Source organism: Macrobrachium nipponense, chromosome 36 (assembly GCF_015104395.2).
Source record: "Macrobrachium nipponense isolate FS-2020 chromosome 36, ASM1510439v2, whole genome shotgun sequence".
Taxonomy (NCBI): domain Eukaryota; kingdom Metazoa; phylum Arthropoda; class Malacostraca; order Decapoda; family Palaemonidae; genus Macrobrachium; species Macrobrachium nipponense.
Window position 1 is genome coordinate 39,797,405 of NC_087220.1, and position 19,471 is coordinate 39,816,875.

Sequence of the window (19,471 nt, forward strand, 5' to 3'; positions counted from 1 at the left end):
ATACAAAATTACCGAAAACATAACAAATAAATAAAAATAGTGAATAAATACTATATCTATATCTGATAAATGGAGCCCATAAAAACACCAAAATATAGAGAGAGAAATACTATATTTCAGAGACTGTTGTCTCCCTCTTCAGGTAGATGAATGAGAAAAGTTACAGAAAAGGTGGTATTTATACCAAGAGGTCCATCCACAGGTAAACCAATTTAGGTCACTCCTGCTGATAGTCTTCCTTTAATCTTCTTAAGCGTTGGTTGAACTGACCGTTTATGTTGTATTAATCTCTGGGGGAAGTGATTTTCCTGCCAAATAAATCCGATGTAAGATTGGTCACAGTCCAGGCATGGGATTTCGTAAACGACAGAACTCAGCTATTTTCAACCATGTAAATGAACATAACCATAGAATAAACTGGAATTTGTCACATATAATTTATAGCAGCAACTGCCAGTACAAGAGTCAAACGATGGAATCGGCCTTATTAAACAGAGGCAGGTAATGAACATTTCAAAGGGAGCATGGGATTCAGATATCATCAACAAGGTTTTCATTCAACCAACGCTTAAGAAGATTAAAGGAAGATTATCAGCAGGAGTGACCTAAATTGACTTACCGCCTTTTCTGTAACTCTTCTCATTCACCTACCTGAAGAGGGAGACAGCATCCCTCTGAAATATAGTATTTTTCTCTCTATGTTTTGATGTTTTTTTGGGGCTCCTTTTATTAGATGGAATTCTGTTGTAACAGAACATTTTTACCAGTCATTTATATATATATATATATATATATATATATATATATATATATGTGTGTGTGTGTGTGTGTGTGTGTGTGTGTGTGTGTGTGTGTGTGTGTGTCTAATAAAAGGGGGCCATAAAAACACCAAAATATAGAAAGTAAGTAATACTATATTTCAGAGACTATAATGTACAGTTAAGGTGACTAGATAATTCAAATTCATTCATTCTGATTCACATAATTGTAATTTTAAGTATAAGCTAAGTTTAATTCTTTGGTCAAATTCCTAGGACAGTTTTGTTGTGCATAGAAAATCAAGAAGTACCATTTTTGTCTTCACGTTTACGAATATGGCGGTTTCTTGCCGAAATGAAGATTTGATACATGTAATTGAACACGATAACCGTACAAGAACAAGGTTGGAATCGATCTTTTTTATTTTGATTCGTATCCTTTATAGAACGAAGGAAAAGGGGTTTTGAAGCATAGGGTATCCATCTTAAGTTGCACTTTTATCACTGACTAAACTACTGTCAGTGTGACCTTGACATTGAAGATATCTGTGTTAAACTAGATTTTTATCTGTTTACATTGACATTGAAGGTGTTAGTCATAAACTGCATTTGTATCCATTGATAGCGCTACGAGAATTTCAATTGAAGAAATATATTTTAAATGCCTCTTCTTTATTATTTATTTCATTTATCTATTTATTGCATTTGTTTATTTCTTTAATTTTTTTTTTTCACTGGTGGAACTGCGGATGGATGATTTGGAAGTGAAGTACCCATATCTTAAACGTGATTCGTATCCAGTTAGGAAGCATAGTAGGCTTTCGTTACAAAAGGGACGGAACCGATTGAATGAGTTCTTCTTCCATATTTGACTTTATCCATGCATTGGCACACAGTGTCCTCGACGTATTCAACAATGAGGTCATAGGCGCCTTCGTCGGATGTTAGTGAAAGCGTTTTATTGGTCGGTTTCTGTTTGTAGACGCCGCAGAAGGAACGGCTGGTATCGCAGGGCGTAAGGCTGTTGTGGCAGCGATTTACTGGAAGTGGTGGTCCTTCAAAAGTCCCTGGAATGCTCATTTTATGATATTTGTTGATGTAATTCCGCAAGTCCGCCCAGGTTACGTATGTTAGCCTCGGACTTCCGCACGTGTCAGGTATTTCTGGAACTGTCGGAAAAAAATTTTGAAAATGAGATATTTTATAACATTCATTGTTTGTTTTTTATTTTTATTTTTTGGCCCCTGTTTAAATACTGGACCATAACAACAATAATTAAGCCTTCAGCACTCAAGCACATCATGGGCTTGAGGTACCTGTGAGAGGATGACTGTTTTACAAACTAGTTGAAGGTCTTTGCTACAGAGGTATTTGTTGGTTTGAGGAGAACGTCATGAAAATGGTTTCATTAATGTTCCTGAACCCTTGCTGTTGAATTACCTTTTCTTCAGTATGACATTTCTTCATGCCGTTAATCTTCTTGTCTTCGAGCTGAAAATAGCTCATGGAGATGAGATAAAGGTTTTCTTAGCATGCCTGAACCATTTCGTTTTGAAATGTGTTAGTGAGTTGACAGATTGATGTAGAAAGTCAAGTTAATGGTAAAATATTATATATTCCAGTTGCAGTCTGTGTTCTTCATGATTATTGCTATTATTATGGTTAAGATCCCCATATGATGTAAATAAGAGAGAGAGAGAGAGAGAGGGGGGGGGGGGGGGGAGAGAGGGGGGGGGGGGGGGGCGAGAGAGAGGTTATTGTATGATGGATTAACGGGTGCTGCACCTGTTCTTTTAGGACTTCCTCGAAGGTCTGCTCCTCAATGGAAACCAAATTCAAGCAGGGCAAAGTTGGAGATTCTCAGTGTGGCTTGGATAAAGGGGAAGTTGGAAATATATTAATCGAAGGAAGATTTATGGACAAGTATTGTACGCGACCTCTAAAACTCAAGCTACATATCTCTGCATTTCAATGACGATAAGAAATCAGAAAAAAATATTCTTTGGTCATAACGTTTTCACCAGAATTATTGAAAGGAAGGCCCTTTGCTTTGATTAATTTTCACGGGAAATATTTGCCTCAACTTCAGTCTGAGAAAGTTGGAACGAATGAGCCACACATCAAACCTTTATAACATCTGATAGCCTTTACGAAAGTCAGTTTTGATGAAATTTTAATATTCTTTACCTGCATTCACCGTCAGCGCTGTCGCTACAATAACCAGAATGGAGATCCATCGATTATCAAGGTTCATGATCATCCTGCAAAAGAACAAGAATGATGAGTATAGATTAGTATTGCTACAACCGTGACAGCAAGTCTGAAATTTTCTCATCATAGTCCTGGCACCTACTACCATAAAACGGATACACTGACGGCTGATAGGTTACCAGGACATGGTTATGAACCTTCAGACTATCATATTCAGTAGGTTTAAAATTTACGACTTATAAAACAGACATCCCAGTATATACAGGCTTAATATTTATAGTGATATTACAGTAATTGTAATGAAACTGGATGAAAACTCTGCAAAAGGTTTGGAGGAATAGGCAAAGCATCGTGGGAGCAAAAGTTGAGTAAATGAGGCCCTGTTGAGTAAACTCTTTTAGGATGCAAAGTATAAAAGCTAGTTATATATGAAAAATAAAGGGCATAACCTGTTAAGGTGAATTTTATGTGGTTTGTTTAGAGTTAGAAAGGTTGGAAGGGTGAAAAATGTGCAGATGCATGAGGTAAAAATGTAATTAAGACAGGATGCACTAACTATTAACTGAAAACGAGGACGCGGAAGATATGATTGAAAAAAAAAAATCATAAAACCCAAAATGAATAGCTACCATCAGGATGCAACAGCAAGACAACAAGGGGAAGAGGACAAGAAGATCTTGTGTATTATAAGATGAACTTCTGCGCCGCTTAAGAACTGGAAGGCGAACCCGTTCGTGGTGTGTTTGGAAAAAAGTTTATACCTCAAATGCAGACCAAAAGGTAAACTTGAGGATCTGTTATTGTTCAAAACCTGATGGCAGCCTTGGAGATGAAAAATAGCACTAGGCAAAAGCAGTCATGACCAATGTTGTGAATAAATTAACTGTATAGAGCGGAATTGTGAGACCCAAGAAGCAATATGACAGAAATCAGAGAGCCAATTTCACCTTTACACTGGCATGACAGGAGACCCACAGCTGATGAACTGATACAAGCAGCTACAAGAATTAGACAAGAAAACTCCTGGCACAGCCTGATGATCATCACTGTATGCTCCAACATCCACCTGAAGGCCGGAAGCAGTGCACGCTGGACAGAGCAAATTTAATGAGGGCGAAATATGGACCAGGTTTAGTCTTGCAAAAATAGTTTAGTCTAGTTTTCGTCTCATGGAAATGAAGATTTGCACAGTGGAGTGATCAGTAAGAAATAAACTTTGTTGGTGAGCCTTTCAGTGGGTTGATGGGAAAACCTTGCAGCTAAATTCTTATACATGATATAATTTAAAATTGAATGTACATTAAATGGTCAGTGCAAAGCATTTTAAAAATTAACTCTTAACAGTTTTTTATCCCTCTCTATGTGAAAGCAGCGATAGATATATATAACGATTATTTCAAAAAATGCCCTCACCAACGAAGCCTAAATATGTTCTCAAAAGATTTTCTGCTCAGAATAACTTTTTCTCTCATTTTCCACAATATTTGCGTTAAATCGTGTATGCGCATACACACACATACATACATACATATATACGCACATACATACAAATATAAATTATATATATAACATATACATACAATGTATGTGTATATATATATGCATGTGTATATATATTACATAACATACTATAAATTGTATATACCCATATATACATGTATATATACATATACATACATATAAATGTGTATATATACACATTATATACATGTATATATACATATATGCATGTATACATATGTATATATAAACATGTACATACTTTATAAATGTGTATATATACAAATACGCACAGAAACACTAAATTTTTTCCATTGTGGATGGGAAACAAATATACTGTAAGATTTGTTTGCAAACAATGTTCCCTAGTGTGGACAGGGCTTTAGGCTATTGTTTTGGGGCCTATAAATCATTTCGCCACATACAGGCAGCTTGAACACAGACTGAAACGTCAACATTCAAAGAAAACTTGTTGTAATGCATATTCATATTTTGAAAATATTGCTATGACTATTATAATGTTGCGGAGGTAGTTACGTTAAACAGTCTTAGGAGCGTGTTACGCGCATTTTCACCGACGGCGGTTAATTAACCGTATCACACCGTGAACAACTGCATTTAATGACTCTTAATAAGATGGATTATTCATGTGAGTTAGTGATATTTTTCCTCTGTCTTCTATAATTGTTCTCCCCAGGGATACAGGCTCTTGTGAGATAAGAAATTTCTTATATTACCTAGCTGCTCCACTATAAAAAGGGTGTTTGTTTAAAAAAAATTCAGTCCGGCCACGGAACAATATATTCTTTTTATATATCAACCCAAGTAATTTCTTTTATTTCCTATGAATGATGATCAATTATACATAGCAAGTCAAGAGGGCTTCACAAATGTTTAAGAAAGTTCATGCGAGATGTGGAGTAAAGCACAACCATCAACCTTCCCTGCTTCGCGCCCTCATCGAGCCGACCTTCTCTCTCGGTGGCCATGATCACACTGTGCTTTGAGCCAAGCAACGTAAGAAAAAAAATCCGTTCAAATTACACAGATTACGAATCATAAAAGGTGATCATAGTGCTAGCTGTGAATTCACAAACTTGTCAAAATGTATGACTGTAAAAATTTTTTACACTACTTGGCAACGTTACGTGAGTCTGCGATTTTGGACGGTACAACAAGAATTATAATGCCTCAGATTCGAGCGGGGGGGGTTGCACATAATATATACCTGTTGAATTCAGATATATATTTATTAGAGCTCGATAAACCCCTCCTCTCCATCTTAGCCAAGTGGGCAATCGTTTTTGTTGCATTTTAGGCAGAAATATTTGTTCGTATTTTTAATTTCTTAAAATTTTTGTTGTTGTCGAACAGGCTCATTTGGCCCTTTTTACATTATTTTTTAATTATTGCGTCCCATTTTTTATTCGTTGTAATTTGTTGTTTGAATTTACTTTGATTTTGTTCATTTTCACTTATTGATTTTCTTGTGTTTTTCTTACATATATTTTTTTATTGATCTTTGTATCTCTATCCTTACTGGGCTGCTTTCTTGTTTCAGTTGACTCACTTTGAGTCTGCCTTGTGTTAAGTTCCAGGAGCTGATTTCTCACATTTTGTGATGATCAACAATCTCTTCTGTGTTATGTCCATTTCCTTTTGAAAGAGAAAATCCTATCAGCCTTCTTTTATTCAGAGTAATGCCCGTCACTTCCTTACTAGTTATAAAATTATAAATCTAGACACGAGACGACGTCATGCGAGTTTTACTGCTCTTTTTATCAACTTGTCCCTTATTTTTAATATATTTATTTATTTATTTATTTATTTATTTATTTATATATTTATTATTTGCTGAGAAGGATACCGGAAAAATATAGGATCTTTCCTAGATAGTGACCCCCACAGGTTTTAATTCGGTATGTGTCCACCTTTCCGGAGTGTTTAGAACAACCCGTTGTGGGTGAAGGTAGAAACATAAACAATAGACTGTAAATATCATACAGACAATGACACCCAAGAAATACTAGTAACAGATGACAACCTCCGAAAACCTTTCGGGATGTCACTATCTAGGATAGATCCAAAATATGCGCTTCGAGGTTTTGATGACGTGTTGCTGAGTGCTAAAATCCTCAGTTTTAAATATCTAACTTCCCTGGTAGTTACATATATATAGCTTAATCCCGCCGATTCGTCGCGCGCACGGCAGAAATTCAAAATTCGCGGCTATCGCTGATAGACGGTCAGGTGATCATACCTGTGCTCCCTCTAGTAGGTATCTGGAACCATTCCCATTTATCCTCAGAAATTCCCTGCCGTCGTTCGAGCAGCACGTTGGAAATTCGCTCTTCTTTGTTTGGGTTTGCTTTTACTACAATTGGTGAAGTACCATTGCAACTTTTTTGTTACTTAATGGCTTTCGCTGATATCAGATTATCCTTAATTTTTTTTACACACGAATAAGTTTCAGTTGGTCAGTTTCCGACTTCTACAATTTTTCTGTTTTCTGAATTCAAGATGGCCGACTCTGTAGTTAAGGGTTTCGAGTCCCGGCTTCCATACAACTCTTGATCCTCATACAATAGTTAACAAATGCAGGAAGCAGATATGTACATTTGTTAGCAGATAGGATGAGTGTGTAACGTTCTCTGAGAAATAATGAAAAGTATGTTTACTATAAGATGCAATTAGATTTTAATTAGAAGAAACTAGATCGATTTTGTGTTCTATTAGCTAGTTCTTCTGATAGTCAAGCTTGTCTAACCTGTCTAATACTAATATTCCTGAGCCTAGCCCTAAGTTAAAGAGTACCAGACCCACCTGAGGAGTCGTAGATAAGCTAGCCGACTATGAATGTTTTTGCGGCTAGTTCGGCTTGCGTGTTAATACAATCCCTTTTTTCGGAAAGGGGACTGAATAGACAGTGCGTAGTTTGCATCGCAAATTTGGTGACAGTGTTAGTGTAGTGGAGGGTGCGCCCGTTCGTGTCTGTCACGCTCCTAGTCCTAGACCTCTTCCATGCTCCCCAACCCTGGGAGAAGGAATGTCGACCGGCGAAGGGAGGTGAGAGATGTTAAAAAGCGAGCGGGCGTCCCCTCGAGCGATCCTGCTGACGCATCCCAGGACGCTCTCCCTCGCCACAGGAAAGGTGAGATGAGGAAGTGTTCGGATACTTGCTCTCCTGCCAATATAAGAGGCAAGATGTCGCACAGGCGGCCGTCCCCTTTGGCAGGAGGTAAGGAAATATCGGACGAAGAGACTTTCGGTGCTTGCGTCTTCGTCTGATGACGCAAGACCTCGACGCGGTTGGCGTCAACCCCTAGAATCAAGACCCCTCAAGAGACCCAAGTCCCCCGTAGCGTTACAGCAACCGTCGTGCAGTAATTGGAGGAGACGCATAACGCACAGCTCTTCGGAAGAAGAAGTTTGCTTTACATCGGTGCATGCTTCTCCCCCTCCCCCAGACTGGGAGGTGTCTCATGGAGCGTCTCCACCTTGTCGAAAGAAAATCACTACTAGTGTCTCCGAGCGGTAGATGGGCGGGCAGTGCCGCCTTCAGTTATTCCCCAACAGCAAGAGGTACCGCAAGCAGCTTTCTTGTCAAAGCTTCAGCAGTCCATTACGTCTCGGTTTTGATGTCTACAAGTCGCATGGACTAGCAGGTGAAGCGCGACCGATAAAACACAAGATAAAACCGCAGTTAGCACAGCGTGACGCTAACAGACGGCAAGACGAAGACTCGCTGCAGGTTGCAGCGCTCTTAGACACTCACAGCAACCTACACCCGTGACGAAGCAGACGCAAGCATGACGCACGCAACCAGGCTCCCTCGCAGCTTACCGGACGTGTGACGGGAAATGACAAGGATCGTGACGCTCCCTCGCAACAGGCTGGACGCCCGCAGGACGCACGCAGCATGCTCCCTCGCAGCAGGTTGGACGCATGCATGACGCACGCAAGTAAGACGATGCGCGTGATTCCCCCACTCGTTCGACATCGGAAATCGCCAATACTTTGGATGAGATATCAGAGGAGGAGACGCTAGAAACTCTTCATGCGGCGGATCTGAAAAGATTGCTTGCGGTATTGGCGGACTTATATCCGAATATTTTTAGCAGGGTGTACCTCGGAGCCCGCCCTCACAGTTTATGAAGGGTAGACCCCAGAAATCTTCCTCCTTCAAGAATGAGGTCTCCTCTGCCTTAGCCCAAAAGGCAACGCAGGACTTTATATCTAAATCCCCGATAATGGTTTTCATGATAATCGGGAACCTCGCCGAATGCTCGAATTCCTGGAATTTCTAGCGTTTGTAAGAAGAACTGCTACTGAAGTAAGGATACCTCTCAGTAGACGACCAACCCTGGAATACAGAAGAACGAACGCGAATATCCAGTTTGACTTGAACTTTCGTCTTCGGGTTTTCTGTTTTCACTATTGAAGTTTTCCTTAGGGGAAAACTTCTCCTTCACTCTCTTGAATAAGAGAAGGAAGGGTGTAGATTTCCAATCCTTATTCTCATTCCTCTAAGGGAAAAGAATTTAGGATGGAATTCGTTGTACAGAAACCTACAAATACACGACGTATATTACCCTCGACACTGATTCTGTTAAGCAGTTGAATTGCCCGGGGGTTAGTCACATACCGTAGTTAATTCTACGGTTTGTGACCGAGACGGCTAGTATCCTAATGGAACTGCAATTCGGGACTGTCTGCATCTTCCCAGGAGTTACCAGTTTCGATTTTTCAGATACTTATGGTATGGTCACGACACCACCACCTCAGTTTTTTGTTTTTACCGAAATCCGTTTTCGTTTAAATATATTGCTCGAGCATAATAGATCCTTTTTTTAACGCTCGATTATTCTAGCCGAACGCATTCCTTCGAAGAATGGATTACCTGGCAACTCAGATAGCGAGTGAGCAAGAACCACTGAGTAGGGACTACAGCAAGACAACCTAGTTCCAGCTGGCTCTCCGAGATGCATTGTCGGATTATGTGTGTCTCCCATACAAGGATTGAATAACGAACCTTTTCTCTGTCCAACAATATCGGACTTACGTCTCTGATTAACGGGGATTCTCGCATACATGAATGACATCTGCATCCCCTTGAATATTGCGAGAATTTGCAACAGAGATATATATTCTGGAATCTTTCATCTTTCTGTTTACTGCACGGTAACAGAAGTCTTTACTAGTCTCACGCTGCATCGCATTGCGATAATGCAGAATTATTTCTTCAGACATCTGAGTTTGTCGTCAAAATATCTCTTATTCGGAGAGGTGCAATTGTTTATTGTTCACCCGGAATTGACAGATATATACGGAAGACATCGCCTGCTCCCCGACCTGCCAGCTCTACTTCCAAATAATCAGCCCATGAGAAGTAGTACTTCCCTGTTTTTCATTACTGGAAACCGCCCCGCTTTCCTTACAACTACAATCCCTCACCTTACAGCAATGAAATAGCTGTTAGCGTTTTCAGTCCTTTATATGCACAGGTTCAGAACCTTGAGAATCCTTCTCTTGATTCGGCTGTGAAGACGTAGTTTGCATTCACTTTCCACCTTCGTCTTCAATTGAACATAATGTTGTTTTCGTTTTTAGCTGAGATTCAACTACTCTGCGAATGTCTTGCCATTAAAAGAACCTCGGTCTCTAGAGGGCAATTGACTTTCGCTTATTGGGCACATGCCTTAAGAGATCACGTGACTTGCTCGGATGCTTGGACAACTTGCCTCATTACCAAACGCTGTCAGTAGGCAGTTGTCAGAGCGCCCGATTCAGTTACGGTTTACGTTGTGGACTCAATAGGTTGTTCCAGAACAATCAGTTGAGTTGGTGGCACGACACCAACAAGCTACAAGAAGGTTTCGAACTTCAACAAAAGAACCCCGACCTAGTGTTGCATTCAGATGCATCGGACGTGGGGTGGGGTGCAACACTAGGGAATGACGGGATCTCTAGTCTATGGCAAGATCAAAGTAGTTCAGGTCAACGCAGACAACACCACGGCGTTGGCCTACATAAAGAAGCAGGGAGGCACTCGTTCGGACTCCTTTTACGAGGTAGCAAAGGATCTCTTATTGTGGGCGAAAGAGAGGAACATTACTCTTCTAACTCGCTTTATAGAAGGAGAGAAGAACGTCAGGGTGGATCTCCTCAGCAGAGAAAGACAGGTTCTCACGACGGAGTAGACCTGCATCACGAGGTATGCAGCAGACTGTGCAATCAGTGGGGAGAACCGTCTATAGACCTCTTTGCGACGCAGAGAACAAAGAGGTTACCTGTTTACTGCTCTCCAGTCCCAGACCAGGAAGCAGTGGCAGTAGACGCCTTCCTCATGGATTGGGAAGGAAGACACGTACGCCTCCCCCCCATTTAAGATCCTAGACTGAGTCATGAAGAAGTTCAGGAATCGAACAACATCCGCATGACCCTGATAGCTCCGTTTTGGCCCATGAGACCTGGATCACAGATGTGATGGAGTGGCTAGTAGACACCCCAGATCGTTACCGTGTCGGAACAATCTACTCAGACAGCCACATATAGAGAGACAACATCAAAATCGCCTCTCTCTCAATCTAACTGCCTTTCGACTATTGAAAAACTGGCAGAGCGAAGGGCTTTTCGAGGGAAGCTGTAAGAGCAATCGCGAGAGCGAGGAGGACGTCCACAATCAAGGTGTACTAGTCAAAGTGGGACGTATTCAGGAAATGGTGCAGAATTAACAACATTTCCTCTTTCAGTACCTCTAACTCAACTAGCAGATTTTCTGTTACACTTAAGAACCCAAGAGAAACTAGCAGTATCAACTATCAAGGGATAACGCACCATGCTAGCCTCCGTCTTCCGTCACAGAGATTTTGACATGTCGGGAGACAAGGATCTCTCGGACCTCATAAGGTCCTTTGAGACAGTTAAGAGTAAGGATAACCCAACCCCCTCTTGGAATTTGGATGTTGTTCTGACTTTTCTAACCTCGAGCAGGTTCAAACCCCTCGACAAGGCTTCATGGAAGGATCTCACCAAGAAGACCCTATTCCTGGTTGCGTTGACAACGGGCAAGAGGATAGGAGAGTTGCAAGAATGTAGGCTTCAATGGGGAGAATGCAGTCTGCTCGCTGCAACTAGGTTTTCTCGCCAAGAATGAGAATCCTTCTCACCCATGGCCTAGATCCTTTACCATACCAGGGTTATCTCAGTTAGTAGGACAGGAAAAGGAGAAAAGCCTTTGTCCAGTTAGTCCTAAAGTATTATCTACAGAGAACCAAAAACTTAAGAGGACAGACAGACAACCTCTAGTCCTTGGTAAAGAAGCCTTCACTACCTGTGCCAAAGAACGCGCTGGCGGTCTTTGTCAAGGATTTAATAAGGGAAGCTCACCAGAATTTTGATGAGAAAAGCTTCCCAATACTCAAAGTCAATGCGCACGAAGTAAGAGCTGTAGCGACTTCGAGGGCGTATAGACACAAGTCGATGGAATCGATCTTGGAAGTGACATTCTGGCGAAGCAAGTCAGTCTTCGCAGATTGCTACCTTAAAGACGTACAGACCCAATATGAGGGATTGTTGTTCCCTAGGGGCCGTACGTTGCTCCGCGCCGTAGTTGGAGAAGGTACAACTGCCTCTAACCTATAACCTTATTTATACCCTTGCATTTTATTGAACTTGACCTCACAGGCTGTCTGTGAAGGTTGTTGCAACCTTCCACAGTCTGGGGTGAAAGTCTAAGTTACGTTTTATGGAGTGTGTTTTAGTGTGTTAGTTGGTCAGGTGGTCAGCTCATTGTCCATGGCTTTGCCAGGATAGCAAGGGTGGTGGTCTAGTCAGGTTAAGGTCGAGGACCGTCTGACAGCCCCACAGAGACTTTCTACAGCCCCCTGGGTGGATCGCTGGGTCTCTCAAGGAATGCAGGCTAATGAGGCAGAAAAAACTTCGGAGCCAGCTTCCTTATCAGGTATGAACCAGATTATTGGTACAGCTAATTTGTTGTGATCAATAATTTTACGAATTCCCAACGGTACTGCGGTTCTCTGACCCACCACCAAAGGTGCCAATCAGCTATATATATGTAACTACCAGGGAAGTTAGATATTTAAAAATGTTATTTTCATTTTTTAAAATAAGTTTTTAAATATACTTACCTGGTAGTTACATATATAAAAGGTCCCTCCCTCCTCCCCTCTGAGAACAGAGGCATGGAATTTCTGAGGATAAATGGGGAAATGGTTCCAGATACCTACTAGAGGGAGCACAGGTATGATCACCTGACCGTCTATCAGCGATAGCCGCGAATTTTGAATTTCTGCCGTGCGCGCGACGAATCGGCGGGATTAAGCTATATATATGTAAATACCAGGTAAGTATATTTAAAAATGCTTATTTAAAATGAAAATAACATGTTTAACCTTGACGTCAGCTTGACGTCAGACTGCGACTATAAGTGTTTTGGCACACACATTGCAAGAGATCGCTTTAAGACGACACGTTAGCTTAGTCAAAAGACATTGCAGTTCTTTTTATTAATGTTTATTAGGCAATATCCTTATGACGTCACTGAGATGGATGGATTTTGCGTCTGTTGTCACCAGTTATCTTTTTAATAATGTTGATGAGGTGTCGGTACCAAACAAGATATGCGCCTAATCAAGGGTCGGGTTCACACACCATATTTAAATATGTATATATGTATATATATATATATATATATATATATATATATTATTTATATAGTATATGTATATAGTTATATGTATATGTATACATATATATATATATATATAATATATATATATATATATATATATATATATATATATACTATATATATATATATATATAGGATATATATATACGTATATATATCTATATATATATATATATATATATATATTTATATTTGTGTGTGTGTATATATATATATATATATATATATATATATATATATACTATATATATATATATATATATATATATATATATATATATATATATATATATATATATATATATATATATATATATATATCTATATATATATATATAATGGGACCTTGTTTGACGAACGTTTATGTCGAACACCTCTTTTTTTCGGACGAGAGTTTTGAATAAAAGTTTTGTGTCGTTTGGCACACAAATACTGTTCTTCTAGGGTGACCAGACGTCCACGACAGTACCCTTTTTCAGTGACCTGCCCCGGCTACTGCTGTCCTTCCCGGAAGGCATATTCCCCAAATGCGCTCAACAAAAATAATACAACATAAGACAATAAGCTAATGACTGGGAGAAGAATGAAGAGAGCAGTATGATGGAGCGAAATGCGAAATACGTTGTCTGGCAGGAGAGAGTGAGATATCTCCGCCCACAGTGGCCGCCCCTACGCCCACAGTTGCCATAGGGGCTGAGTCTGGCCGACGTTGAGTCATTTGGGGAATATATGCGTCCCGGAAATGTCCCCGGTTTTTACTATGACTGAAAGAACCGAAATTGGAATACAAAAAAAAAAAAAAAACGAAAATGTTGACCAAACTATATATAGTTGCACACCATATAATAACGAGCGTACGATATTCGATAATGCGCGATATATGTAAGATAATTACTGGAAATGTACGATAATTTGAACCTTTTCTTCGTCAACTTATAGGAATTTAGAAGATTCAAGGCTATAAGGCTCCACCAAGTCATTCGCCGCCTAAAAATAAGTAAAGCTTAAAAGGAGCAGAAGGCAAAAAAGAAGATATGGAAAGGTAACAGACAAATATGCACCTTTCTCTCTCTCTCTTTTTGATGGTGATGATAAGGATGATGAATAAGGCAGTGAAGTAATTTTTTTTTTTCTGTATACATAATTTTCGTTTTTATTGTCATTACAGTGTGATGATAAAGAACAATTAGCGAGTCCTTCATAAACAGTATAGTACTGATCTTTTAGTTTCGTTTTCATTGATGATAATACTGATGATTATTAACAGTGATCTTTTTGTCGTATTTTCCATTTCATTTTCATTGATGTAATGCTGATGATTAGTAATGGCTATCAGTGAAGAATTGAAAGTAAACAATTATATGATTTTGCTGCATGTTTTTTTTTTTTTTTTTTTTTTTTTTTTGTTGTTTTTTTTTTTTTTTTTTTTTTTTTTTTGTAATGGTGTTGTAATGTGATGTTTAAGAACAATTGGCAATTTTCTTAAAGCGATACTCATGTTAGTTGTGATTTTTTTCTTTTTTAAAGTTTACATTGGTGATATAGAATGACAATAACAATCACTGAAGTACTAAATAGCTACTTTGTATAGCCTATAGAAAAGTTATCTTTTTGTTCTATTTTTTTTGTCATTATTAGCCATAAATAGAAATGACATCACAATTTTTCTATTTGGCCATACATTAATAGATAAAAAGATATATTGCTGTAGATGAAATACAGTTATATTATGATATGAAAAATGTACGATAATTCTAATCAAAATACGATAATTTGAAGAGGATTGGTACGATAATTTGGTCTGATACATCTGGGAACCCTGCTCGGGCAGGAGAAGAGCAGCGTCAAAACGACGCATGGCCACACCAGAGACGCCACCCTCCCTCCCTCGCGTCGCTCTCAGCTGAAGGCAGTCAAAGATATCCTCGTTACTACTTCCTGTTGCAAATAAGTCATTGTCACGTTTGGATAGGAAATTGCCTTTAAGAGAAAACCTGTTTTAAACTTGACGATAGACCACTTATGACAGAACGGTCTTTTGATTCTTTGCTGCAGTAGTAGAAGTCAGTCTCACAAAACAAACGACAACCCATCTCTCCCGAAGAATCTTTCAGGAAATTGTTACCTTATTGGCAGTAAATTTTGTGATAATAAAAGGTTAAAATCCATATTTTCTTTTTACTTCCCTTGCAGTTATTACTTTAAGGGAAGTGAAAGAAAATGTGGATTTTAACTTTTTATTATTGCAAAACTAACAGCATATAGGGTTACTTCCTTAGAGAGACTTAGACAAACAAAGGAACAGAATTAATTGCAAATAATATAAAACTAAATTAATAATTGGCTGCATTATGTTGAAATAAAACGATTTACGGGTATTTAAAAAAGTAGTAAAATGGTAAACTTTACATAAAAGAAAGTAACGCAAGGAAAAATCAGTTATGCTTGTACATTTCACTGCTAACACTTAATGAAGAAAGTACAAATTACCACGAATATTTCATAAATCAGTGATGCTGCTGCACTGAGAATTCGTATAGTTAGGAAGTCTGTGCAGCTGGACAAGGCTTATTTGTGAGTTTACGTAGAGATTGGGAGTTGAATGCATGACACCGATGGCCACTCGTTCTATTCTACTTCTTCCATTTCTTAAAAAAATGAAATTTTATGGAGTGGATCACGGGGATCCCACAAAGCTCTCCTCCGAAACACCTCCTCAATTAATTGATTCTAATGTAGCCACTACCGCCAGACACGACAGACTGGACAGGTGACGCTTCGACAACTGATTGTCTGTTCATCTGTACGTTAGTGACCATGTCAGTTTTCGAGGGTCTATTTATGTTTTGTGGTCCTTTCGAAATATTCACTTTAAATTCAGTAATGAACTCATCCCCAGGAAAGCATTTAAACCATGCAAGAACTCGGTCTATTTGTTTGACTCTTTATTGGGAACAACAATACACACATGAGAGGTGTTGAAATAACTGGTAATGTAAGTATGCATTACAGATATGGCATAATTAACTCGTTATTGTTTCTGAACAGATAATAAATGTAGTCACTTTACACATAAAAGTTTCTATGTTACTATCATTTGCTTGAACAATGATGATATGCTTTAAACAATTTCTAGGTTACAAATGAAAGTTCTTGAATAAGGGAACTAACTTCACAACATAGTTACCAATATAATCAATAAAAGGAAGTAACCTTTCAATTAACATTGCCCATAATCATATAGAAAATGGCGTTGTTTTGGGACAAGACCCCTGGAACTGCCGCGGTATTTTAAAACATGTTAATTACATTCCATATATTATGTTTATGTAGCACTTACACATGTTCTGTTGGGGAATGAAGTTGGTGATGTGCCATTTATTCCTTGTCCTGTAGTGACAGACAAACCATTGAGGATTAGTCCTATGGTAGAGTTGGAGAAGAAAACCCCCACCTGTTTCCTTGGTTTGTTTGTAACTACAATAAGAATTATGAAGAGCACTACGACTGCAAGTGAAGAAACTGAGGATTTACACACCTAAGAAGGATCAAGTGAAGGATCTTTGTGCTTAGAAGAATTGTTCCAGGGAAGTGATGTTCCCTTAATGCTGACCAAGAAGAGATTTCCCATGAAGAAGACGACGACAACGAAGAAGAAGAACCTGTCGTTCCTGAAGAGACTCAGAGTAGTCAAAGTGTTCCTGAAGACAGTAGTGAAACTACAGTAGCTGAGTTAGCAGATACTGAGAATTCAAACCTTGAAGTTGGCCAAGTGACAAGAGAGAAGCTAATGTACTTGCAGAAGAAGGATGCATCGTTAGCTGATTTGTTCTTCAGAGTTGTTGATCGAGAAGAGATGCAACAAACTCCTACCTGTTATTATCTGAAGGAAGGTTTGCTGATGAGGAAGTATAGACCTACAGATATACCAGGAGATGCTGTATGAGGTGAATATTATCAAGTTTTGATTCCATATCCATTGAGGAGGCAAGTGGTAGCAGTAGCTCATGAGTCTGGACATATGGGAATCAGAAATATTTTTTCTGGCCTGGACTTCACAAAGATGTTAGCAGGTTCTGTCGTGAGTGTCATACCTGCCAGATAGCTGCACAAGACAAAGAAAGGAAATGGGTATTTGTTAACATTAATGTGTCCTGTGACATGATATCCAGAGGCAATCCCTGTTAGTAACATATCTGCCAAGATAGTTGTTGAAAAACTTGTGGAGTTTTTCTCAAAGTTTGGTATACCAGAAATAGTACAAAGTGATAGAGGAACCAACTTTATTTCAAAGTTATTCCAGGATGTGATGAATTTGTTAGTAGTGAAACAACAGTTATCCACTGCTTATCATCCAGAAACTCAAGGTGCCTTGGAAAGGTTCCACCAGACATTGAAAAGTATGCTGACAGAGTATTGTTCTGAGTCAGGAAGAGAATGGGATGTTGGTTTACCATTATGTTGTTTGAAGTTAGAGTGTTGCTTATCAAGAAAGTATGGGATGTTCACCTAATGAAATGATTTTTGGAAGAGAAGTTAGAGGACCGTTGAAGATTCTTGCAGAAAATGCGGAAGAAAATCAAGAGGAAAGCCAAGGAGAGTATGTGAAGAACTTAAGGAAAAGGTTGAAAGAGATTAGAAAATTCTCTTTAGAAAATCTAAAAGTGAGTCAAGAGAAAATGAAAAGGAGATATGATGCTAAGACTAAGCTAAGAAGTTTTAGTGTTGGTCAACAAGTGTTAGTGTTCTTACCTGTCAAGAGACTTCCCCTTACTAATAAATTTCAAGGTCCTTACAAGATAACTGAGTTGAGTGAGAGAACTTATGTGATTGAAACACCAGAAAGAAGAAGAATACAAAGGAAGATACATGTGAAGCTCTTGAAGCCCTATTTCTCAGAAACTAAAACTGAGTGAAACTGTGTCAATAACACAAACAACTTCATCTACAGAAGACGATGATGGCTATGAATTGGGAGCTGAAAGCAAGATGAATAATTCTTCAATTTCGGAAAATTTGGAGGATAAGTTGAAACATCTGAGTGTTGAACAAGGTGAAGACTTAAGTAAAGTGATTAGAAGTTTCCCAGACATTTTTGCAGATGTACCTAAGGGTACTGATCTGACCAAGCATGAGATCAAGATTCAAGAAGATGGAAAACCATTCAAGCAGAGAGCCTATCGCTTATCGCCTTATCATCACTATGCTTTGAAGAAAGAAGTTGAGTATTTGCTGCAACATAGATTAGCAGAACCCAGTTCAAGTCACTTCAGTGTGTGTTAGTGAAGAAACCAGATGGGTCATTTAGGATTTGTACTGATTATAGGAAACTGAATTCTATCAGTGTGGCTGACAATTATCCTTTGCCTCTTATAGATCAGTTACTTGATAATATTGGGCAAGCCAAGTTTGTTTCCAAGATAGACTTGTTGAAAGGATATTATCAAATTCCCTTAGATGAGAATGCTACGTTGCTGTCAGCTTTTATTACTCCTTTTGAACTGTATCAGTATACTGTTCTGCCATTTGGTCTGATGAATGCACCTGCAACATTCCAACGAGTGATGGATCAACTGCTAGGATCAATAGAAGGAGTAGGTGTGACCTGGATACATAGTGATTTACTCTACAATATGGGAAGAACATCTGAAGATTCTGAGGAAAGTTTTCAAGAAACTGCAAGAAGCAGGACTAACAGTCAACCTAGAGAAGAGTGAGTTTGGAAAAGCAACTGTGCAGTATCTTGGGTTTGAAGTTGGGAAAGACCTCCTCGCTCCAGTAAATGCTAATGTAGAAGGTATCCGTAAGGCTACCCCACCTACTACCAGGAAACAGCTACAGAGATTTTTAGGCATGGCTGGATTCTATCGTCGTTTCTGCCCAAATTTTTCAGCCGTAGTAGCTCCCTCGACAGACTTAACTAGTCCCAAAGCTAAGTTTGTTTGGACTCCAGAGTGTCAAGAATCCTTAGAGAAGGTAAAAGCCATTTTAACTTCAAGACCAGTACTTCAAGCTCCAGACTTCAACAAGAAGTTGTGATACAAGTTGATGCTTCTGACTGTGGCATTGGAGCTGTTCTACCTCAAGAAGATGAAGATAATATCAACCCTCCTGTGTGCTTCATGTCTTCAAAACTAAAAAAACATCAGAAAGTATATTCGACAATCGAGAAGGAAACTTTAGCCTTAATCACAGCATTGCAAAAGTTTAAAGTGTATGTGAACAGACCTAGGAATGAATAAATTTTAGTGTTGTCTGATCACAATCCACTATCATTTATCCAGCGAAT

General features: G+C 39.0%; 2 protein-coding genes across 3 annotated transcripts in view; one reads left to right on the forward strand and one right to left on the reverse strand.

Annotated features, from left to right (window-relative positions):
- The window catches only part of LOC135203311 (uncharacterized), a 251,748-nt gene that overhangs the window by 209,232 nt on the left and 23,045 nt on the right, over positions 1–19,471 (forward strand). The window lies entirely within an intron of this gene.
- The window catches only part of LOC135203572 (uncharacterized), a 25,219-nt gene continuing 6,580 nt past the window's right edge, over positions 833–19,471 (reverse strand). Inside the window, exons 2-3 of the mRNA XM_064233322.1 lie at positions 2,946–3,019; positions 833–1,927 (exon numbers count right to left, since the gene is read on the reverse strand). Coding sequence (XP_064089392.1) covers positions 1,560–1,927; positions 2,946–3,018 — 441 coding nt within the window. The 5' untranslated portion in view covers position 3,019 and the 3' untranslated portion in view covers positions 833–1,559. The remainder of the gene's footprint in view (positions 1,928–2,945; positions 3,020–19,471) is intronic.